General features: G+C 44.4%; 1 protein-coding gene across 5 annotated transcripts in view; it reads left to right on the forward strand.

Moving 5' to 3' along the window:
- Positions 1-24,623, forward strand: part of DHX35 (DEAH-box helicase 35) — a 66,377-nt gene extending 41,754 nt beyond the window's left edge. The window contains exons 13-22 of one of the 5 annotated variants that reach the window (XR_013365292.1): positions 299-423; positions 3,158-3,212; positions 6,410-6,505; positions 8,162-8,256; positions 10,409-10,486; positions 11,855-11,984; positions 15,190-15,271; positions 17,152-17,223; positions 19,307-19,463; positions 19,638-19,749. Coding sequence is in view for 4 of the 5 variants with exons in the window: in XM_077873160.1 (XP_077729286.1) it covers positions 299-423; positions 3,158-3,212; positions 6,410-6,505; positions 8,162-8,256; positions 10,409-10,486; positions 11,855-11,984; positions 15,190-15,271; positions 17,152-17,223; positions 19,638-19,749; positions 20,028-20,108 (926 nt within the window). In the remaining variant the exon portion in view is untranslated. The other 4 variants (XM_077873162.1, XM_077873161.1, XM_077873160.1 and 1 more) reach the window with 4 other exon arrangements.
- The last annotated feature ends 326 nt before the right edge of the window (positions 24,624-24,949 follow it).

The following is a 24,949-nucleotide window of genomic DNA, read 5'->3' on the forward strand; positions in this document are numbered from 1 at the left end:
CATACTTCTTTCTTTGATTTCATGTTTTGCTGACAAAAAGCGTGTTAAAAAAGCATTCTAAAGTAAGAGAACAGATTTTTATAAAGATACATTATTTATAAAGATATAAACTGCTAAGATACTTTTTAAATAGAATGGTCTTTTCTAAATATGAAACAACTTTGTGTTGTGATGTCATATGCATCTGATTTTAGAGTCTTAGAGCCTCTCATTAGAGAAGGAAAACTGTCCGTTGGGCATAATGATTGTGTTTGATTGTGGCATTTGACCCCAAACAGTTCTGATTTCTTATCCTCAGAGGAAGCCTTTGACAAGCTGCCTCAATGCACTGTCCCTGAAATGCAGCGTAGCAATTTGGCACCTGTCATCCTACAGCTGAAAGCACTAGGGATCGACAATGTCCTCAGGTTCCACTTCATGTCGGTAAGTCCTACCTTCTGTCTGGAATGCCCGTGGGCAAATGTCAGGACGTTAGATGAAGCACATCGTCCCCCTCTCCACCCCCCTTAGTTCGTGTGTCATGTACCCACTCAGCACCAGGCCCTGTGCAGGGTATGGGGGAGTAGAGCCGGACAGGAGAGGCACAATTCCTGTTCTTATCTGCTGGGGGGTGACAAGTAAGTGGGTAATTGCTGTGCATGGGCCCAGTGCTCTGAGAGACAGAGGAGGGGCCTCCAGCTCAGTCAGTCTTGTGCAAAGTGAGACTTGAAATCCAGGTAGGATTTCACCAGGTCAGGAGGGTGGGGGGATCCAGGACAGCAAGTGTGCATAGGTGCCTACCTGAGGGAATATCACAGGTAGGGGAGCCAGGAGGGCTTTGGTAGAGCTGTGGGGGATGTCCTCGTGGCTGATCTCCTTTCTGCTCATTTCCTGGGGGCAGGTTTCCGGGAGTGGAGTTATAAGGTCAAAGAGCTATAGTCATTTTGTACATCCTTGATGTGTGGCCAGATTGCTTTACCAGTGTAAGCTCCAGCAGTGCGTGCTGCCTGTCTCACTGTGCGTGTGTCATGCCATGTTATTTTCTTTTAGAGTTTTGCTAATTTGATTGATGTCAGGAGGGAGAAAGGCAGGAAGGGAAAAATATCTGTCCCTTATTGTTTGATTTCTCCAAAGACTTTTAAAAAACTCCATTTATTGTCCACTTTATATTTCTTCTGAGTTGTTAAGCCCTTTATCTGTTAGAATTAGTGTTTATTGTGATTTTTAAGAACCCTTTAATTATTAAAGACATTAACCTTTGTCTATAGTATTTCTTGCAACTGGTTTTTCTAGTTGTTTGTATTTTACTGGTTTTTTAAAATTTGTTTTTTTAAATGTGCAGACATTGTAAATATTTCCACAGTAAAATCTTTGTTTGTGATTTCTTATTATTTCTGTCCTTATAAAGCACTTTCCTGCATCTTGGTCAGTTAGTAAACATTCAGTCATATTTTCTTCTTGAATTTTTATGATTTGAAGGTTAACTCTTGTTCTGTCCCAACTGCATTGTTATGTGGTATGACAAGCCTGGATGCTCAGATAGTAAAGTCCCTAATATTATATATGTCATGATGAACTAGGTGAATGAAGGAATAGAAAATATCAGTCTCTCTCCCAAAGAAAACAACTGTGTGTTTATCATAAGTATGGAAAAAAATACCCTCTTTGATTATTGGTGTATGCAAGAAATTACAGAGAAGATAAGTAATATATGCAAATTAAAAGCTTTAAGAAAATCCTCCCATCTAAGATGCAAGAAAACATGTAATGGCAAAAATGACATATCAGCATCTTGAGAACTGCAGAGCTTTTCAAGCATCATTTGGAATAAATCAAATATCCACTGAAAAAAGAGCTAAAGGAAAGGAAGCAGCACAAAAGAGACATTGGAATGTGGCTTCTCTAGAAGAGAAGTAAGTACAGATTGAAATAGGTGTTAGGTACCACTTCACATTAGTTAAGTGATCAAACAGGCAGTAAAATGAGAAAGTCCAAAGCCGACAGTTTGGGAAAGCAGTTTCATACTCCACTTCAGTCCTGGAGGGCTTTCTGACATTATTTTATGAACTGTAGAAATGCCTGATATTTCTTCTCAGGGAAATTTCTCCTGAAAAAATAATTTAAAAGAAGAAGAAAACTTACATGTATGATCATGTTTATAGTATCATTGTATATTAAATTTTGAAATGGAATAATGAAATCATAAACTTTTGGACAACTGAAGTATGAGGAAAATACATACAAATTCATTTTCATATATTCCCTTCTGGTTATTTTCTCCCAAAACTGTGGTATTTTTATTTTTATCTTTTTATAGTTGAAATCACAGGGCACATATAATTTTGTTTATTTAGCAGTGTTAGTTATAGTAGCAAAGAACAGAAAACAACTCAGTTACCCAGGAGGAAGACAGTTGTGCATTTTATGGATTATGACCTTATTGGAATATTATGCAGCTATCCCAAGTAGTCACTGTAAAGTTTCTCTGGTTAAACAAAACAAAATTAAACAAAACAGTGAAAACAGAAAACCATACGAAAAAAACAAACTGAAGTAGACATATACAGTCCTTCCAACTATGTTCATACATAATGTTTGCATATGGTCCCAAATCAGATGAGGCCAGAGAGAAATACTGTGTGTTTGGGTGAAAATACTGGGAATGTGATTTAGATCCAGAGAATCAGACTGAAGGTCACAATAGCAGCTTTGCTTAACTTCAGATTGCCTAGTGTTCTCTATTTTCAGAAATTCGGATCCTGTGTATGTCATTTGCCCTCTATGGGCAAGGCCTGGCACTGGGGTCTGAGAGGTACAGAATTACCCACCAGGGTTGCTGCAATGGAAGATTGAGACTGTGAAGGAAAAAATCAGAAGTGTCTGATGAGAGTGTAGGAAAACAGGGAGGTTGTTCAAAGAAGGGACCCATCATTTCTGGTGGAGGGGAGCATGAGGGAGGGCTCCAAGGGGCAGTGTTTAAATCAAGCTGTGATTGAAGACCAAGTAGTACTACGGATACTGAGAAGGAGAGGAAGGGCATTTGGGGCACCAATGTGAGTACAAGCATGGAGTCTGGGGGCTATGGGGCACATAAGAGGGGAGAGTGGATTTGGGCAAGAATAGTCACATTTTATGTCTGTTATCTGAGGAAATTAGGAGGATTTTTATGTTTTTACAGCCCCCTCCGGCCCAGTCGATGGTTCAAGCGTTGGAGTTACTCTATGCTCTGGGAGGTATGCCTGTCTTACGTGTTCTCTGATCTACTTATTGTTAGATGGTATTGGTTAGATTGTATTCACGTTAGGGCTCTTAGTATCTTCAGAGATGGGACTGGTTCTCTGCATATGTATGATGCTCTTAACAACTCTGAAGCTTTATCAAAATAAAGAGATGGGACCATAATTAGATTAATAGTACATGAAGTCCAGTTATGACAGTGAATTCATAAAGCATGTTGGGACATCAGGAGCTATTAATAACCATCACTGGAGCCACACTCCTGAAAGATATCTAGAAGATTCCCTAAGAGTACGTCAGATGTTACTTCTCTAGGCCTTTTTCTCAGTCCCTCCACCCCATCCCGAAATTTCTGGCTCAGTGTTTTCTCCCTGTTTCCCCCCCTCATTCCATTCCTGGAATTCCCTGTGAAGAATTGGGTCAATGACCAGCCTATGGAATTCTTTGGGGCAAGGAAACACCAAGCTATAAAGGAACCTGTAGTCTCTTGTTTAAAAATGTAGTTTTTACTTTAAGAAAGAGAGAACTATAGTCTGAATTCATCTGTTTAGGAAGTACCTATCTTTGCTGCAGATGTTGCCCCAAGTGAACAGAATGTCTGGTTTGGTGGTAGGTTTTGATAGAGGTTTTGTCCTTTGAGATTGTTTTGTTTTTAACTTTTTTGTTGAGGCATAATTCACATACCATATAGTTTACCCATTTAAAGCGTATAGTTCAGTGGTTTTTAATGTATTCACAGGGTTGTGCCACCATCACCCCAAGTTTAGAATGTTTAAAACCGTTTTATCACCTAAGAAAAAAAATCCTGTACCCATGGGTGCTCACTCCCCACTCCCTTTCCCCTCTTCCCAACCCCAGGCAACTACTGACCTAATCTCTTTCTTTGTAGACTTGCCTGTTTTGGACATTTCACATAAACAGGATCATATAATCTGTGGTCTTTTGCAATTGGCTTCTTTCATTCAGCACGATGTTTTCAAGAGTCATCCGTGTTATAGAGTGTGTTGATACTCATTCCTTTTTATTGCTGACTAATAAAGCATTGCTTGGATGAGATATGCCACGTATTATCCTTATCCATTGAGCAATTGATGGACATTGGGGTTGTTTACCCTTTTTGGCTAAATAAAGCTGCTGTAAACATTTACGTGCTAATTCTTGGTGGACATTCCTACCAGCAGTGTATGAGGGTTCCCCTTGCTTCAGATGATAGCAAGTTGTTATCTGTCTTCTGCGTTAATAGGCATCCTAGAGGAAATGAAGTGGTATCTCATGGATTTGATTTGCATTTCTCTAATGACTAGTAATGTTAAACACTTTTTCATGTGTATTGGCCACTCATAAATCTTCTTTGGAGAAATGTCTGTTCAAATCCTTTGCTCATTTTTACTTGGGGGTACTGTCTTTTTTATTACTGAGTTGGAAGAGTTCTTTATGTGTTCTGGGTGTAAGTTTCTTTTCAGATCTGTGATTTGTGAATACTTCTTCCATTCTGTGGGTTGGCTTTTCACCTTTCTTGATGATAATTGTTTGTAGTACAAAAGTTTTAAGTTTTCACATAGTTCAGTATATGTATTCTGTTGCTTGTGCTTTTGGTGTCTTGTCTAAGAAACCATTGCCCATCCTCTCTATGGAGATCTCTCTTAGGTTTTCTTTGAAAAGTTTTTATAGTTTCAGTCCTTATATTTAGTAAGTCCGTGATCCATTTTTGAGTAAATTTTTTTGTATGGGGATCCCTGGGTGGCGCAGCGGTTTGGCGCCTGCCTTTGGCCCAGGGCGCGATCCTGGAGACCCGGGATCGAGTCCCACATCGGGCTCCCGGTGCAGGGAGCCTGCTTCTCCCTCTGCCTGTGTCTCTGCCTCTCTCTCTCTCTCTGTGTGGCTATCATAAATAAATTTAAAAAAATTAAAAAATTTTTGTATGGGGTCCATTTTCATTCATTACATTTGTGATACTTCCCTGCAAAAGAATAGCCAATTACTGATGTAGGATCATCAGTGATTAAAAGGCCTTTAGGTGAGTCTGTGTCAAGTCAGCCCGGAGTGCATGTGTGCCAGAATAGGTTCCTGTCCCTGTTCTTAAGCATGTAGTAGGACCCTGAAAGGAAAGTGTCATGGAATAGTCTGTAATGAGTAGGGGAGAACATTGACTACCTAGAAGTTTTTCTTTTCTTTCTTTTTTTTTTTTTTTAAAGATTTTATTTATTTATTCTTGAGACAGAGAGAGGCAGGGAGAGAGACAGAGACACAGGAGAGGGAGAAGCAGGCTCCATGCAGGGAGCCTGACGTGGGACTGGATCCCTGGTCTCCAGGATCTGGCCCCAGGCTGAAGGCGGTGCTAAACCGCTAAGCTACCGGGGCTGCCCAGAAGTTTTTCATTTGGATTGATTTGCCTCTAATCCAACAGAATGAAAGTTAAAATATTTTCTAATTCTTCACTGCCCTAAGTAAGCTGGAAAAGGCAGAGGAATTAAGGCACCTGACTTAATTTATAGTTACAAGCTGAATTATCACCTTTCAAGAGATGATTATATGGGAACAGAAGAGAAATTACCTTTCCTGTCTTACTCTGAGCTCTGCAGCATGTTTTTTAATGGCATACCTTGGGAATAGTCTGAATGGCAATAAAGTAGTAGTCAGCATCTTGGGAATCCCATACCTGGATATTGGTTAGTGGTGAAGAGGCAAGGAGAGATGTGGGGAATTGGAATCTGCCCTGTTCAGTAAACTGCCCAGGAGGCAGTTGGATGAATGGTTCTGGTGTTGGCATCCAAGAGAGATCTGGGCAAACATTTAGATTCCCAGTCCCTGGCCTTGTAATTGCTCTCATAGTGTGAGAGGATCAGAGGTTATGGGATACCATTCTGGAACATCTGTGCTTGGAAGGAGCAGTGTCTGGGCTGGGTGAGAGGAATGGGGAGTGAGAGGAGGTTGCAGGGCCATTTCCTTGGAATGAAGTTCTTAAATAGAAGCTATTGGAAGTATCAGTTTTTCAAAATTGGGTATTCAGAAGCTCAGAGGCGGTCTTTTCTTCTTTTAATTTAATAGCATTCTGATGTAAGATTGAGTTTGGTAGCATGATTCATCTTTTTGGACAACTTTTCTAACGTACATCATCGTTTATCCTCCTGATAACTGTCTATCTTCCAACACCTTAGTTCACGCCTTCTGATTTTTGTTGTTCCTACGGCAGGTCTAGACAAAGACTGTCGCTTAACTGAACCACTTGGCATGAGAGTTGCGGAGTTTCCTTTGAATCCCATGTTTGCAAAAATGCTGCTCGAATCAGGTATGTGGAGACCAACAGTTCTCGTAGATTCTGTCAGAGGATTACTTCTTGAATTTTGTGTGCCCTAGGGAAGGGGGCACGATATATTCTGAGCAGTGAAGGAGCTAATGCTGTCTGATTTGGGGCATGTTGTTAACTGGAGATTCTGTGTCAGTCACCATTAAACACTTTTTGTTTGTTTCCTGGGGAACTAGAACTGATGCCTGATTTGTTTTGTTTTTTTGAAACTGGGAAGTTTTTTTATTTTTTATTTTTTTAATTATGGTAAAAAATACATGAAATGTACCATTTTACCATTTTCAACTGTACAGTTCTGCGGCATTAAGTACACTCACATTGTCGTTCAGCCCTTATCACAATCCATTTCCAGAACTTTTCATCTTTTCAAACTGAAACTCTGTCCCCATTAAACACCAACTCCCCATTCCCTCTTACCTCCAAGCCCTGCAGCCATCCTCTTACTCTGTCCCCATGAATTTGATGATTCTGGGAACCTCCCTTTAGCAGAATCTTACAATATTTGTTCTTTTGTGACAGATTGATTTCACTTGACATACTGTCTTCTGAGGTTCATTCATGTTGTAGCATATGTCAGAATGCCCTTTTTAAAGGCTGAATAGTATTTTGCTGTGTGTACGTACTGCCCATCTGCTGATGGACACTTGGCGTTGCTTCCACCTGCCAAGTATTGTGAATAAGGTTGCTGTGAGCATTGGCATACAAGCATTTGTTGGAGTACCGGCTTTCGCTTCTTTGCTGGATCATCAAATAATTCTGCGTTTAATTTTTTGAGGACTCCTCATTCTGTTTTCCACAGAGGCCACAGTGCTTTGTATTCCAGCCACCAGCACCCAGGAGTCCCACCTTCCCTGACACCTTCAGATGTTTGTGAGGAGATGAGTAAGGGGTAAAAGTTTACGAGCTAGAGGTTGAGTCAGAATCATAGAGTATAGTTTATGTGTCCCCCCGGCCCCCCACCACTCCTACCAGGAAAGGAAATGAGAATTTTTTTCTTGTTTTCGGCTTTTATATTCATTAGCAGTTTACAGAGCTGTACTTCAGACTAAGTATATAAGAGTCAGCTTTAAACACCCAGATGACCTTAGGCTTACATTGAGAAACAGGACTCTTAACTTTGGGGCTGGGGGAGCATATCAGCCAGGAGGCAGGAAACTATGGGAAGGAGTGCAGTTTGCTCACTGTCCAGTGCCCTGAAGCGCCCATGACTGCAGCCCTTGTGCCAGGTATGAGCAGCCACTGTCTGCAGAGTGCTTCTCTGGTCTGGGTGTGTCTTGGACTTGCTAGGTCAGGTGAGCCCTGCTGAGAGGGAGGCCACCCCAGAGAGGGGTCCAAGAGGAGAGAGACTGCAGAAGGGACACAACCCCCCACTGTGGTACACAGCGAGAGTCCTCGATGTCCCAACTGCTGAGTGTAATAGCATCTCCTTTCTCAGAGTCCTCCTGGGCCTCTGTTCATCTGGGCCACATATGGACATTACAGCAGGGTAAAGTGTTCATATATGATGAACTCAAACAGTCAAACTGTGTATAAATACATGACCTTCGTTTGTAGTATGGTGTAAGGAAAATAACAAAATGTCTTTCACTCCTCGTTGACAACACATGTTTGAAATCAGACATGCTCTTTGTTTTATAGGAAATTTTGGCTGTTCTCAGGAAATTCTAAGCATTGCAGCCATGATGCAAATCCAGAATATCTTTGTGGTCCCCGGAAATCAGAAGTCTCAGGCGGTAGGTCTTTTCCCCCAAGCTGTTCATACCAGTCTCTTTCACTGTGGGCTCTCCTTATTGAAACTGTCTGGGAACCACCAATGACAGGGCTGTGCGAATGGAATCCACTTGCATTCTGCGTGTTTGTCATGTTCTGGACACTATACCAGACGTTTTATGTGCCTCGTGTTCCCTTGTGTCTTCACCATAAACTTGGGAGGTAAAAACTATTCTCATCATTTTTAGAGATGAAGGCACAGAAATGTTAGGTAACTCATTTGTGATGGCCCAGCCTTGGGGCAATTGTGTTGCACAGTCCAGAGCCCCCAGTCTTAACCATGCCCTCTTCACTTCCTCATAAGGAAAACAGGCCTTTAGGTGCCTCTGGGAAGAGACCTGGGTGGCACCCTCATGGCATAAGGAGTCTTGCCTGGGCACAGCAGGTTAATTTTGGTGGTGGTGGTGGTAGAGGGGTACTCCAAGCTAAGAGATGGCCACCTGAGGCCCTGGCACCAGAGACCACTGATGGCGTGATTGCAGGGGGTGGGGCGGGGGTGAGAGTATGGGAGGGGTGTGTGGAGAAATCAGGCTATGAAACACACCCTGGATGCAAGGTGTGCTGACAGAGGCAGGCAAGTGTGAGGTCAGGGCTGGTTGTCACAGGAAGAGTAGAGAGTGGCAGCCTTGCACATGTAGGAGCTGAGCTGGGATGTGTGGTTGGGGGAGAGACTTTCTTAGGGGTAGTTGTCCTCTGCCCTCAGAGTCATAACTTGATAGATTATATCTTCCTGCTTCTGTCCCTGGTGAGTATGTCCATTTTTTCCACTGTTTTTTGGTGGTTGTTTTTTTAAAAATTTTATTTATTCATGAGAGACATACAGAGAATGGCAGAGACATAGGCAGAGGGAGAAACAGACTCCCTGTGGGGAGCCCGATGTGAGACTTGATCCCAGAATCCCGGGATCACAGCTTGAGCCAAAGGCAGATGCTCAACCACTGAGCCACTCAGGTGCTCTGCATTTGCTTCTCTATTAGTCCTTCTGATGGTCCTCCCTTAGCACAGGTCGACTCATTTTCAATATGAGGAACCTGAAGTCCCACCCACTGCCTGGAACTGCAGCATGTCCCCTCCACGGTCCAGCCTCTCCCCTGCTTTGCTTTCCTCTAGCACTTCTGCTACCTGCTGTACCATATATGTGGCTTGTTTGTTTGGTTTTTGCCTCCACCACTGTTTATTCACTGTTACATCCCAAATGCTTAGAATAGCGCCTGGCCTCTAATGCACAGGAGACACCTGTTAACGAAGAAATGAATGGAAGGCAGGAAGGTGGGTAGGTAGGCTGGTTAATTATGTGGTATTTGATACAAGGAGAAAATTCTAGAGATACTAAGTATATTTGTGTGCTTCTGTGCTTATCATGTGTGCTGTTCCTCAAACTCACTACAACGGGCAGCCCAGCCCCGTGGCTCAGCGGTTTAGCACCTGCCTTCGGCCCAGGGCGTGATCCTGGAGACCCGGGATCAAGTCCCACGTCAGGATCCCAGCATGGAGACTGCTTCTCCCTCTGCCTGTGTCTCTGCCTCTCACTCTGTCTCTCATGAGTAAATAAAAACTTAAAACAAACAAACAAACAAACACCTCACTGGAACAGGGTGGTATTGCCCAGGATCATACAGAAGGGAAAATGGAGGGACAAGATCTGAGAGGATTGTGCGGCTGGTGGTAGCTTCCGACTACAGTGTCTACCATGTGCCAGATAGCTGGCCCCCTGCCCTCTCGGAACCTTACGTTCTCCTGGGAGCTGGGGCTGGTGGGGTGGGTTGGGGGGTAGTTCTTCTGAGAGAGATGGTATTGACTGGATAGAGGATAGAGGAGGGAAGACCCAAGGACACTAACATTTTCTTGTATCTCTGGCTGGTATTACAGTGAATCATCTTAATCCTGCAGCAGTCTTGATAGGTTTAATATCCTGATTTTATAGATAAGGAAGTTGAGGCTGAGAAAGGGTACATTACCAATCTGAGGTTTTTAGGAAATGGTGGAGCTGGAACTGGTACAGAGCAGGTGTCTGTGACTCTGCAAGCCACAAGCCATTCCGTGTAATGTTACCTCCCTGTACCAGAGGCTCACAGGAGTCGGCTGTGAGAATAAATGTTGTTTTATTCTTTCCAGATTCGAGTACACCGCAAATTTGCTGTGGAGGAGGGTGATCATCTCACTATGCTCAATGTGTATGAAGCATTTATCAAAGTAAGCACAGTTAGCCCTCGAAAGGCCCATTCAGTCACTCGAGGTGTGAGGATTCCAGAAATTCAGTTTATAAAGGAATGGCTGAGAGACCTCTGTAGTTTCCCATTAGATTATTGCCAGTACTTCTAACCCACTGGGGTTGGGGTGGGGGGTGGAGGGGCTGCCTGAGTCTGTGGTATGATTTTGCCTGGAAGGACACAGGAGTTACTCCTGACTGTCCCCTACCTGGAGACTTGGCCTGCTGGCAGTGTGCTGACGGCTTGGCCAGGGACCTGGCTGTGAGAGGGGTGTGCAGTGAGGACCTGCATCTGCTCACATGCCCTACCCGTATTTAGCTAAATGCAGTGTTGTTTTTTTTATATTCTTAACATTTTGTAAAACTAAGCAAATGATACGGCTTAAAATTCTCACTAAAAATTGCTGAAAATTTCAGAGAGCTTTAAAAATGATAAAAACCATAAGAAACCTCTTATATAGCAGAAAGGGTGAGAGGGGGAAATTAGATATTTCAGATTTCAGTATCTTGTATTCGTTCCCTTAAATACTCTCTTAGAAGAGGAGAAATACTAAATTTTTGTTTCACCAGAGATCTAAGGGAGTTTATTCAGTTATTGAACAGTTTTCAGTAAAACCTCATCTCTTACTGAGAACATGGATTATGAGTTACAGCAGTTAAAATTCATTTGCGTAAGTGCAGCATTCTATCTTTAATCTGAAGGTTGCTCTGCTGCTGGAAGGCAGACACATGTTTACACCGTGTTAGTGGATAGTTGCCTTCTTGGAGAATCTTCTGTGAATTACATTTTCTTATTTAAAATGCCTTCCTGTCTGGCTTAGAATTTCAGAGGTACATCCCCACAGCAGTAATTTAAGACATAATGATCCACTTAAGAATGTAGGATAAAATTAAGCACTGTTGATAGACAAATCATACTTTGGGGATTAAATAATAATAATTTGTGAATTATTTCTAAATTGGCAAGTGTCTTGCTCACCTGTAGTCTCACAGAATGGTGAACTCAAAGAAAGTTGATTTACAAAGTTAATTTACCAAGACCCACAGGGAAGTGGTTCTTATTGATGACTTGCCAGTCGGTTGGGTATTTCAGATTGAAAACAACTCTGCTTGTCAGTATGTTCTCCTTTGCCTTTTGGCGCAGGGAGTGAGATGGAAGAGCAGATGGTATGGTATGCATGAGGGTCAGCATCTGTCTAGGGAGATGGGGCAGGAAGGGGCTTGTTAAGATGGGAAGATCTTCCCCACTGAGTAACCAAAGGGGAGAAAGAGGAAACTGCCTGGTAGTGTAGCCACGGTTGAAAACTTGTCTGCATTTTTCTCACTCCCCCTCTGTCTCGGTTGCCCTGCAGCACAATAAAAACTCCCAATGGTGTCAAGAACATTTCCTGAATTACAAGGGTCTCATCAGAGCTGCAACAGTGCGAGAGCAGTTGAAGAAGCTTCTTGTCAAATTCCAAGTGCCCAAGAAATCAAGTGAAGGTAAGAGCAAACCACCACACCTGGTGATGCTGCATCCTGTGCTGTTCACTTGCATTCCTCAACGGTCCGTGCAGGGCTGTGTGAGTCCACACAGTGTGCTCTGTACCTACGCCGGGCTCACACAGAATTGCCCATGCTGGTGAAAAGCTGAGCATGTAAAAGTAGCATGTGTTTTCCATGGAGGTCCATTTTTATTTCTGAGGGCTGTTCTTAGTAAAAAAAAAAAAAAAAAAAAGAAATTTACAAGCCCTGACAAGACATCAGGATTATTAACATTTACATTATTGCATGTTACATAGCTAATTTCCCCATGTAGACTTTGCAAGACATATTACTTTTGTAAAAGGACAGTATTTATGGCTATTCCATATAAAGTGTGTTTTATTTTCAAATGCAGACATTACTAATCAAGTCTGTGTGTTAAGCCTCAACAGTCCCTGGGGTAAGACAGGAGTATAAGACATCTTATACAGGAGCTGTATAAGACAGGGTCTCTGGCTTCTGGCAGTGACTATTGCCACCATTAATTGAGGACATCATGGCAGGGTTTCTACAAATATTCCCTCACTTAATTGCCCGCTCTGTGAGATGTAGGGTGATACTGTCCTCATTTTACAGATAAGTTGTAAAATCCTAGGGAGAAATTCAGTGGAGTTGAGGACAACACAGCTGATTCAGCTGAGCCAGTTCTGTGTGGCTCATAGCCTGTGCTTTTGAGGAGGTGACCCATCTGCTCATTCACTCAGCCATTGCCCAGTGAGTGCCTGCTGCGTGCCAGGTGCCCTGCCACCCTCTATGCCCTGAGTACTTGCTAGCACCCCATTAACGCCTAAAGTAGGCCTGCAGTGTGCCAGTGTTTCCATGTGTGAGTTCATTTAATGCTCACCCTAATCCAGTGATATGTGCCACTTGTATCCAGTTTATAGATGAGATCAATGGGTGAAGAGGCAAAGAAGAACTTGCTAAAGGTCACATAGTGCGTGTGTAGTGGAATCAGAACTTGAACTCAGGCAGTTTCATTCCTGCCATTTCACCCTTATTTTTGTCTCTGTCCTAAGGGCAAGCGATTACAAAATGGTGAAGACATGGTTCTGATTCTGAGGACAGTGAAGGGAGGGATTCATGTAGATAGAGTGTTACAGTGTGAGGTCATCGGTTCTCTTCCAAGTTAGAGGAGTAGACCCTTCCATACGTGAGGTAGACAGAGGTGGCAGATGTAGTAGGAATGCAGGGAGGTGGGAACCTAGTGGGGTTGGGCCTGGGAGGCCACATAGCAGGCCTTGAGATGCGGTCCAGTCCAGCAGCCTGGTTACACTAAGGAGTACAGGGCAGGGGTCTGTGGAGACAGGTGCGTGGGGTGAGGGACATATTAGATGCTCACAATATTAATGAATGAAGAAGCTCACTGGAGAGGGGAGAATTGAAACCAGAGTGGGTAAAGTTGGTGTCATTGATAGAAGCGAGAAGCTTCCAAAGTCAGCTGACTAGGGAGAAGCTGATCTAGTGCTTGTCGCCTAACAGACAGATGGCAGCCTTACTTCTACATCTGTGTTTCTTAACCTGTTTTTCATTATCAACCTCGCTCAGGAGAAAAGTGACATTAAATTTAAGTTCTTCCTAAGGAGAGAAATTAAACATGAAAGGAAATAAGATTTCATAAGGTAGGGGTGAGCCTTGGTAGGCCATACCATTGCAGTTTCTAAGATTCCCCTCTTCCTTGCCCCCAAGAGCCAATTTTCATCCCTTGGAAGCAGTGTCTCCCTGATAAGAATGTATGTTCTATATAGGAGTTTCTATCAGGTAGCAGTTGGAGAGAAGAGATTGAATCTTGGATCAGATTGTGGTTAGAAATGTAGATTTGAGATTTATCATATCTGTTCTGTGCTGAGAAACAATAGAGAAAATCATAGAAATAATAAATTATGTAGAAACTTAAAATTTCTGAATATTAAAGAAAAAGCAAATAGTGAAAATATTTTTAGCATAGATGAGAAATTAAAAACTTTGTCACAGGATGAGTTCATTTAACATGCTTATAAAAAATACTAGTTTTCAAGTTGACAAATGGGCAAAGGAACAGAAAACTCACAAAAGAAGAAATATAGATAGCAATTGATCAACATACAGTAGAAGAAGGCGTGCCTTTTTGCCATAACATTGCCAGTAAGAACATGGTGAAACTGACACTCTCATGCACCGTTGATGGTTTTGTAAATTACACCACCTTTCGGGAACTTACTTACCAATACACTGTATTTCATTGGATCTAAGATGCCATCATTTTTTTTAAAACTTATGTTTTATTTACTTATTAAATATTTTATTTATTCATGAGCGACATACAGAGAGAGGCAGAGACATAGAGGGAGAAGCAGGCTCCTTGCAGAGAGCCCAGTGCGGGACTCAATCCCAGGACCCTGGGATCAGGACCTGAGCCAAAGAGACACTCAGCCACTGAGCCTCCAGGCGTCCCTAAGATGCCATCATTTGTAGGGCATGCCATTATTTTATGTACCACTAAGAAAAAAGTACTGCCAGTTACAATTACAAAATGCTGTCCTGATCTCAGTAAGTTAAAGGGGAAAAAAAGAGTGAGTCTTAGAATTGATGGAATGTAAAAAAAAAAAATAAAAAATTGATGGAATGTGGCATGTTGTAAGCCACATCCATGACATTATCCTTTGCATAATCATATAGAATGTATCCTTTGGAAATCATTTAATAAATGGTTGGGCTCTATCCTTGGAAGATGTTTACTGTAGCAATACAGACACCAATTAAAATGGGACATTCGAAAAATTGTGAAGAATTATGTGCTGTAGCTTCTAACCACAGAAGTAACTTTGTGATGTACGTATGGGAGAAACATTAAGATTTTCTCCTAAAAAAGGAGTTTTGGGATCATTGGCCAGCCTACGGTGTACTCCCTTGGGTTCTGGTGCCCGGCTTTGGTCTTGTCACCTGTGGCCTGGGGAGTTGGGGCATCCCAAGGTAAAGGAACAATCCAGCATGGTTCTCTCAACAGCTGTAGGTGGTGCCAATGCAGGCACCCAGCCCCGGGAGGCATGGGGCTGGGGCTGGTTCGGGGAGGTTTGCAAGGCGGCTCAAAGCAGTCTGGGGTGGGGCCTCAGAGCACAGGCCTGAGCACACAGAGCATTGGGGAGGCAAGGGGCTCACCCGTCACTCTGTTTGCTACCTTGTATAGGTGATCCAGATCCAGTCCTGAGGTGCATTGTTTCAGGATTCTTTGCAAATGCAGCACGGTTTCATTCTACTGGAGCTTATAGGTAACATACTTCATGGAGTCATTTACTAAAAGGAGAAATCTTAAAGATGATCTCTACCCCATTAGAAAGCTGATGTGCTCAAAGAGTACAGAAATTAAGTTAAATAAATTCTCTTTATCTCCTGCCTCCTTCCAAAGATGAGTTGAAGTTTAGTACATAGCTTTCAGCATCATATCTTACTTGATGGACATGATTCTCAAATATTCAGCTCATCCCTATGTTGTAGAAGGATGATATAATTATAAGTCTGGAGGCTGGAAATATTTCCATTCTAATTACCAGAACAATAGAACTGGAAGAGACCTTTCTTGGAGAAACTACCCTGGCCTTCGGTAGTTCATTTTGTTTTTAGAGACCTGTGGGACTGAGGCCACTGCCTACCCTGGTAGGTAGGTTGTGGCCACAATTGCTGTATTTGGATGTTGGCAAGTGTTTCTTCATGTGCTGCATGTGCCTCCTGCTACAGATCACAGCCCGTTTCTTCCAGTTCCACTTTCTGGACAGAAAATCACTGGTCACTAAAACCCTCCTAATAACCTCAGGACCTTGGCTCATTCTGGTCCACTTCACCTGAGCCTTTTAAACGTGCATCTGTTCTTTCATATGGGAGCAGTCCAAAGGCTTCCTCCCCAGCTTTTCTTTGCATTTTCTCCATATATTATTTTGTCATTAGCTTTTTCCCCTTAGAAAATACTATGTTCCTATTTTCTGAGGGGAAGTTGGCCACAGTGTTCCCTGTCCTGGATGCTGGGCTTTGTGAAGGAGTCCAGAGTTTCACTGAGCTTTCTTGTTCGCCTTTTGGCAGCCAGGTCTCTTACATCTAATATCCTGGTAGCTCTTTGAACCTCAGTGTAGCATTTTACCTTTACCTCTAGTATGTTCTGTTTGTTACTCCAGGCCAAGTATTCTAGCTCCTCAGGGCCATGACAGTGTTGCCCATCCTGAGCTCCCCTTCTCAAATGTTTATGGCAACTCTGGAGAGGCCTGTGAGGGTCTGCAGTGAGTCCTGTCATTTTGTTGTCCTTTTGATTCCCCCACTTGCCTCAAGGGTATATTAGCAAGCAGTTTGTACTAGCATTAAGAAAATTCTTTCACTAGAGTCCTTAAAAAAATATGGGCTACATGACAGGCTTCATGGTCTGCCAGTCCCTTTGAGGCAAAAGCTCCGTGTCGATCCGCTCAGGCCACCTGGTAGCACAGCAGGACCCTGGCGTGCTGGTTTTATCGCAGAGCAGGAGATGAGCTCACTCATGGTGCTTGAAGCACTTCCCTGACACACAGGTCCCTGGCACCCACAGGAACATCCCATACTCAGGGTTTGGGCAGCAACATCCTAATCTGTTTATTATGCTCTCTTGTGATCTGATCTTACTGATAGTTGTGTGTTCGGTAATGAGTTTTTGAATTAAATTGAATCACATCTGAGTTGAAATTTGAAATGTTATCTCAGAGACATGGATCGTCCAATACTGAGCTTTCTTTTCCCTGTTATTTTGTCTCCCCATAGCCTTTATCTTTACTATTTAACTTTGTTTAATAGAAAATTTTTACAGAAGTAACTGTATATATTATTTCTATCCCTGAGGAAACTGTTTTGAAAGAGAACGTATGGAAGATAAACATGAACATGAGTATGAGCAGAGCAGTAAATTTTTCATGTTTTTTCCTAAATGGCTACATTCTGTTTTTCTCCTCTTTTCTGGATGACTTGTTCTTGACTTTTGGGGTGGCAGTGGGTGAGGGGTCCACCAGCACACTAGAGAAGATGGAGAGAATAGTTCTTTTGAGTGAAGCACTACCCGCATGCATTTTTGGATAATAGGAGACACATCTGTGGGAGAGTATTTTAGACTGACTTCAGATAAAATTCTGTTTGCAAGGACTATCCGTGACGATCATGAATTACATATCCACCCTGCCTCGGTCCTCTACGCAGAGAAGCCGCCTCGCTGGTAAGCCACGACCTGCTTCTGAGCCTTGTAACTGCTCAGGAGGCAGGGCCTGCTTCTTGTTCACCCCCAGGCCTGGCTTGGCGCCTGGCATACATGTTTGTTGTCTTTGTTATGCTGAGTCATCTACGTAATTTCTGTTCTTATCAAAGATTTCCTAATGCACATGGTGATATTCCTCTACTCACTTATGTGTTCAGCAAACATTCATTTTCACCTCCATACTAGGTGCTAAACCTTGCACTGGACACAGTGATGTGGAGGCACATTGGGTTCCGGGCCACAGTCCTGATGGAGATGTAAATTCAGACAGCTTCCAGCAACTCAGGAGAAGGGACTGAGGGCCAGGGGAGTATAAAGCTTTGAAGTTGGCACCTCACATGCCAGGGAGAGTCAGGGCTGGCTTCATGGAGGAGGTGACACTTGCTTTGGGGCCTGCAAACAGAAGTTTTCAAGCAGAAAAGAATGTGAAGGGAATACAGATGGAGGTAGGAGCAGAGGCACAGCCACAGGAAGGTGAGAGAACCTGTCTGGGAAATGGGGAGTCACTGGTGCAGCGGGCCCGAGGCTACCCTAGGGTGGTAGGTAGGTGAGATTGGGTGAGTCTGGGACCATGCCTGTGAAGGAAGAAATGCGCACACAAGAGGAGGCATTTAGAACTTCTAATAGTACTTTAGTAGGTTAAGTTTTTTTGTCTGCCCAATTTGATAATAAGAGTGGAGCCTGTCTTCTGTAGGTCTTAAAATCTCATTTTTCTAGTAATTTTTTAATATTGTGTTTTGTAAAAATACTGTTCTCACAATGGACTGGAAATTTTAAAAAAACAAGAATTGATTCTTTACCACAGATAGGTGGAAAAGGCCTAGGAGAGAGAGGGGGCCTGGGGAGGGGAGATAATGGTGGAATGAAGGAGAGGGCAGAGAGATCTGCTGTAAGGTACTTGGCACCCTAGAGTAGTGGTTTCCAAAGTGTGGTTTCCAGGTAAAGCAAAAGCATCACTTGGAAGCCTGTTAGAAATGCAGATTTTCCAGCCATGCCCAGCCTTTCTGAATGAGAAACTGGGAATGGGGTCTACCAACCTGTTTTAACAACCGCTCCAGGTGGTTTTGATGGGTGGCAACATTTGAGACCCTTTTGCTGAGACCTAAGAATAAGACTTGGTCCTGTAACCAGTGCAGATCCAGAAACTGCTTAGCTGGAGTGAGACTTGGTTGGTCAGTTCTGGGTTTAGAAATGTTACCTGACATCCATCAGCATGCACGGTGAGTTAAAGAGGAAAGCAGGGGATCCCTGGGTGGCGCAGTGGTTTGGCGCCTGCCTTTGGCCCAGGGCGCGATCCTGGAGACCCAGGATCGAATCCCACATCGGGCTCCCGGTGCATGGAGCCTGCTTCTCCCTCTACCTGTGTCTCTGCCTCCCTCTCTCTCTCTGTAACTATCATAAATAAATTAAAAAAAAAAAAAAAAAAAAAAAACTTTAAAGAGGAAAGCAGACCTTGGTTCTAGATCTTTTCCCAAGGGTTTGCTGACTTTGGGTTGACTAATTTGGGAGTTGCTTAATTTGGGAGACTTCTTTTTTCTGCTTCATTCTCAAGGATCCCTGAAGGGCAAAGAGAGCATGGCTGAACAGAGCCAGTCCTGAGGCAGCCCCATTACCTTAGGGTGGCAAAGGGAGCACTCTTCTCTTGCTTCTGCAGAGGCCCCCTCCCTTGCACTGACCTTCAGCAGCTGGTCATTTGTTGGCTTCAAGGAGCACATGGTGGCAGAGTGGCCGGGATGTGTATAGTTGTTAGGAAAGCCCTGAATCAGCACTTTAGATATCTCAGAAACGGGTATCTATCCAATACACAAACTCTAAAATCTGAGAATTTGAAATTATCTTCTTGTCTCTTTGGTGTCTTTTTACCTCAGCCTCAGGCAAGGCCCTCCTCCTTTTTTCCCATAAGTAGAGGTATAATTTATTTACAGTGAGAATATTGACAACTGAGTACACTTATGTAACCCACGTTCCAAATAAGATATATAATATTTCCATCTCTAAAAAGTTCCCTTGTGTCTCTTTACAGTTAATTTCCATCCCTTTTCAGAATCAGGCAAGCCAGCCTTTGCTTGTATTTCTACATTTTCTAATAAAGTCCGTGCTCTGTTGAGAGTTCCATACGTGCAGACTGAGAATCCAGAAAGGTCCTGCACTGCTAAAGGAGATGTTCTAGAAGTCCTGTCAGACTGGGTCTCCCCTCTAAGGTAACACACTCTTGGCTACCGCTCAGGTCGTGAGGCACAAGTGCATTTGTTCACTGTAGTCCCTGGCACACAGAGTAGGTACTGGGGAAAGGGGAAAGCTCACCAGCTCTGCTTGCTGTGGTTCTGGATTCTCACCATAAAGTATAGGAAATTCTTGTTTTCTCCTGGTTTCAGGGTTATCTACAATGAAGTTATACAGACCTCCAAGTATTACATGAGAGATGTGACTGCTATCGAATCCGCTTGGCTGTTGGAGCTGGCTCCACACTTCTATCAACAAGGAACGGTAGGAGTGAATAGAGACTATCTGTCAAAACCACCTCTTAGCTGCTTCTTCATATTTTTAAGTACAGACCAATTCTCCAGTTTCAAGCCCTAAATTTATTGCCGCCAATAGTGTGTGGAGTGGAAAGGCCACTTCCATATCCCTACCCCATTCTGTGTGAAAGCACTATAGCATTTGCTCATAGTGAAGTGCATTTAGAAACAAATCTCCAACTTACAAGACAAAAAGAATGTATTTTTGGCTTTTCCTCTCTCCCTCTGCTTTTCTTTCTTCAAAAGAAATTATATCACACTTTGGACCATGTTCACAAGGAGTGGCACAAATATTCTCTGATGAAGATTGCCTCACAAAGAACATAAAGAGGTGTGCAAGCTTACACCCAGGGTGGTTTACACAGTAGTAGGTGGTGACGCTGAGCATTGGCATTCCTGTGTATACCCTTCTTCCATGGCAGGCTCATGGGCATGACCAGCAGGAGATGCAGTTTTGTTTTCTTTATTTTCACACACAAAAACTTGGTGTATTCATTGGAATGCCTGGGGAAGTCTATATATTCTTCTAACAAGATCTTTAATTGGTGCTTATATTTGGAAGGCTGGCAGGAAAACAGGTAAATCAGAGTTCAGAAGCTTCCATTGACTCATTCTGTTTGGTCTGCGTCATGTTTTTAATTGGAGTGTTCAGTGCAATCACATGTCATGCAATTATTGATATGGTTGGATTGAAGCCTGCCATCTTGCTGATTGTGTTCTGTAGTGTGAATTAGTTCTTTTTCTTTTTTTTTTTTTTTTTTTACTGCTTATCCTCTTTGTTGCCCATTGCCCGAAAACAGTTGCTTTAGATACTTTGTTCAGTTATATTACTCTTTACCCTAGAAAACAAAGTCCAGACCTTTACTTCATCAGGGCTGTAACCAGACTGCAATGTTTTCAACCCCAAATTTGGATTGATGGATGCATTTAAAAATTGGGAGATTCTACAGTAAATAAGGGTTTCAGATTTCTCTTAAAAGAAATGGTAAGTCTGCCAGTGCAAGGGGTGCCTGTTGGCTCAGTTAAGCGCCTGCCTTCAGCTCAGGTCGTGATCTCAGGGTCCTGGGCTCGAGTCCCGCATCGGGCTCCCTTCTCAGTGAGGAGTCTGCTTCTCCCTCTCTCTTTGCTCTTCATCTCTGCCTGTGCTCTCTCTCTTGTTTTGTTCTCTCTCAAATAAGTAAAATCTTTAAAAAAAGAAAGTCAGTCTGCCACACTGGGCCTGCATTACTGCTTGGCAGCAATCAGCAGGGGCTGAGGGACGGCTGCTGGCTGTGAATAATGCTGTCCGGGTGCCACAGCCGTGTTTCACTTGTTTGCTTCACTTGTTTGACTCCTGCAAACATTTGACATGTGGCCCTGTAAATGGAAGGCTCTTCTCATCCCTCCAGTGTCAGGGGAAATTGTCTTTTTAAAACCTTCTTAAAGTATATAATTGTATCCAATCAAATGAAAACTATTTCAAGCCTCTACAGTTCTTCACATATCCTCATACCAATACTTCAGTTAGATATGAGATCAGCCGCAGGCACCTATAAAAATTCAGAGTATGTTGTCTGTGCTGTGTTGAAGGGCTGGAAGGGCTGACAAGAACACAAGTGAGAATGTCTTTCCCCTCACAACCCCTTGAGCGGAAAACAGCAGACTTCAGAAGTCCAGACAAGTGAGGAGAACTGCCAGCCAGAAACTGAGGAGAATAATACAGTTGGGTAGTGCTGGTGGTTCAAGTCGGGGGATGCGAGCATGAGAGGGGGTTAACCCAAAGTTGTCGTGGATCCATTCAGACTCTCAGAGAACAGAAGCTGAGTCATTTTCCCTTCTCAGTTCAAAATCTTAGTTCAGGCCCACCAAGTTAGAGCAGATAGTCCCAGAAGTTCGAAGACAATGACAATCCCAGATTTCTGCATTAGTCTCTTCTCTCCAAATACCTGTCATCCAGCTTATTGACTTACTCAGATCACTGCATAAGATCAGAGTATTTTTAGAGATGCCTGGATCTTACAAGTCATCTGCTGTCACAGTTTCACTGTATAGGCGAGGGCCCCAAAACCCCTCAAGAACTGTGGCCCCTTACCTAAAACAATCCAAAGGTACTTCTGTTCACTTGTGCAGAGTGAATGGATTTCCCCAAGAGCTGTAGAAGTCTCCAGTGGCTGCCCATGCATGATAGATGCTCCTTTGTCAAACACATGCCCCTGCCTACTGGCCTCAGAAGGTCCCTGCCTCTGCTCCTGGCACCTTTGGTAGCTTTCCATTGCTGTTTGCAGAATGTCACTCACCCTGTACAGAGGCCTGAAATGGTCCAGAGTCGGCTGTGTTTACATTCAGCATTCTTCTCAGAAATGAGCACCAAAAATGGTCGTGTGCATGGGCATGATGACATCAGCCCCATTCCCAAGCTAGGGCCACGAGTGTCTAACATTAGTTGGAGGGGTCTTCTTGGGTAAAGTGTGGGGAGGAAGGAGATGACAAATTCAGCAAGACCCCAGCTAGAGGGAACAGGGTGACCTGCTCAGAGGTTCTCCTTCCAGGCCCAAAGTGTTGTGTCCTGATTCTCAGAGGTGTCCTTGGGATCTAGGAAAAACCCTCTTAACCAGGGCCTTTGCAGGAACTGTACTTGTCCTTTTTTCAGTATGCGTGGTTGGAAAGAGACTTCTTGCTGCTCTATGGGACTTGTGTCCCATTCACTCCGTCAGCAGTACAGGTACTTCATGGTGTGTTCTGTCTCTAATTCAGCCCACGTTCTTCTAGGGCCCGTGGTTCCCCACCAGCAGTGGCCTTGCTGTCTCAGCCCACGTGGGTGTGCAGGTGTTGGGCACTGAGCCTGTTGGGGACCGGCAGTCAGGCCGGGAGTTCCTCATGTGAAAATCCTACTGTGTGTTAGGGTGACATAGAGAGATCCTTGATTCAAAGCTTCTGTTCACATACTCTGCACTAAATGCGTGTTTTAGGATTTCTAGCACTTCCACCCTTCATCTTAGGACGTGAAGTGTAATGGTATCCCTAAATCCTATTACCTGGTGCCTGTGGTTATGATGTTATGCATCGTGTGCTGTTCATACTGTTAGGGAGCTCTGTTTTCTGAAAGGAAAACGTGGTACTGGGAGGACACCTCCTGGGTGTCTCTCCTGCACATGTGCTTGACAGGGGAGTCTGTGAGGGCAGCGCCCCGAGCACATGTACCTGCATGTGGAGATGTGTGCTGGGATGCTGGGTCCCCTTGTCCCGATGGAGAGGCTACCTTTCCTTGACCATTCACAAGAAATTCATGGAAACGTGAGGTGATGTCCAGCCCAAGCCCCAGTCCCTTGAGCACAGGGTTTGGCTGTGGTGCTGTCCTGGGGCCTGGGGTGCAGGGAAAGCATGTCCCATTGCCACCTTCCCGCAGGGCCCTACGTGACCAGGGTTGGCTGTGGCGGGCTGGGGCCTGGGCTGCTGGACCTTACTGAAGGGCCATTGCTTTGGTCAGTCACTCTGGCTCTCTCCCACCACACTGCTTATTGAGGGGCACAGCATCTCCCCAGAGTGTGGGAACCAGAGAGCAGCGCTGGTTGGGTCGTTTATGTGAGGGTTATGTTGAAGTCCAGTCTCTCTGCTGAGTGACCCCTAACTCTGATGGCTTCTCTTCTCTTGCAGCACCTGTCCCTCAAAGCCAAAAGGGCCAAGGTCCAGGACCAGTGAGCAGAGCTCGGCCACCACCGCAGGGGGCTTGGCGCCCTCTCCTCCATGCTGCGGGTCCCCGGCCCTGGGTGGTGAGCTGGCCTCGGCTCACGTGGAATCTTTGTGGCTCTGAAGTGGGCCATAGCCCGTTCATCAGCCCCTTCCTTCCTGCTCCCCTTGGCATCTGCATTCCTTGCTGGGATCCCGGGGGAGTTTGTGCATGGGCAGGCATCCTGCTGCGCTGCACCCAGGCGGAGCGGCTCACTCAGCACCCCCGCTGACCCAGCATGCCACTTCCAGCAGGCACACGGTTCTGGCCCAGCTTCATGGGGCACGTGGAGGATAGCCAGCCACTGCAGGCTGAAGCGCTGTGCAGGCTGGACGGGGCGGGGGGTGCCGGGCAGGCTCTGCTTTCCCTGGCGAGGCCACAGCTGCACTGACCAGTAAAGTCTGCTGCCGGCTGTGAACAGGCGCGTGTCTGAGGACGGATGAGACCAGGCTGCGGTTTCTGCCAGAATCACTGAGGGGCATGTGTGGCGGGCACAGGGGCTCCCAAACCAAGCAGCTTCTGTTTTCCCTCTGCACCGTGACCTTGTGTGTCTGTGGCAGGAGACTTTGCAAGGCTTGGTGACCGACAGGACTCGTGTGCACTGCTCTTTGTTAGCAAAGGGTTTCTGTCTCTTGCAGCGGGGCTTGGCTTTCTCTTCACATTGACACCACATCCTGATGCCATGAGCTGAGCACTAGTGAGTTCGCCAGCTCACACCCTGGCCAGAACCCTCTGTCACAGGAATTCACAACAGTTAGAGGCTCTAAGCTTCTGTAGCTCAGGAACATAACTTGTATATTTGTTTTTTTGTTTCTTTGTGTGGGTTCGGTGAGAACCTGGGGCGGCCCTCCCAGCAGGCTCTGGTTCTACTGTCGCCCCAGGGTGGCTTTGCTGGGATGATGTTTGCGTTTCAACACAGGACCGATGCAGGTTTTCCTCTTACTGTTTCAATGACTTTTATTTTAAAAACACGTAGCTTGAAATTTTATTTTTGTACTGATCTTAGTTTGGATGTGCCACTTTGGCACCAAACATGTATGTCATTTTTATTTCCATTTTGTAAACATGTAAATAATAGTGATAACTTGTTAATAATAGTAAACCTTTGTACCTCAAGTAAATGTGTTCCCTCCCTACTCGTGGTATTCGTGGTCTGTATTTTTGTTTTGTTTTGTTTTTATTTATTCATGAGGGACACAGAGAGAGAGAGACAGAGACACAGGCAGAGGGAGAAGCAGGCTCCATGCAGGGAGCCCGACGTGGGACTCGATCCCGGGTCTCCAGGATCACACCCTGGGCCTAAGGCAGGCACTAAACCGCTGAGCCATCTGGGCTGTCCTGTGGTCTATATTTTAAGATGGTCCAGTGGATTCTTCTGAGGGAGGCCTGGACTTGATGCCCCAGAGGTACAGTGGCTTTTGAGGTTCCGTGGACACAAGGAGCCTCATCAAGCAAGATCACT

This window comes from Canis aureus, chromosome 26 (assembly GCF_053574225.1).
Source record: "Canis aureus isolate CA01 chromosome 26, VMU_Caureus_v.1.0, whole genome shotgun sequence".
Lineage (NCBI taxonomy): Eukaryota > Metazoa > Chordata > Mammalia > Carnivora > Canidae > Canis > Canis aureus.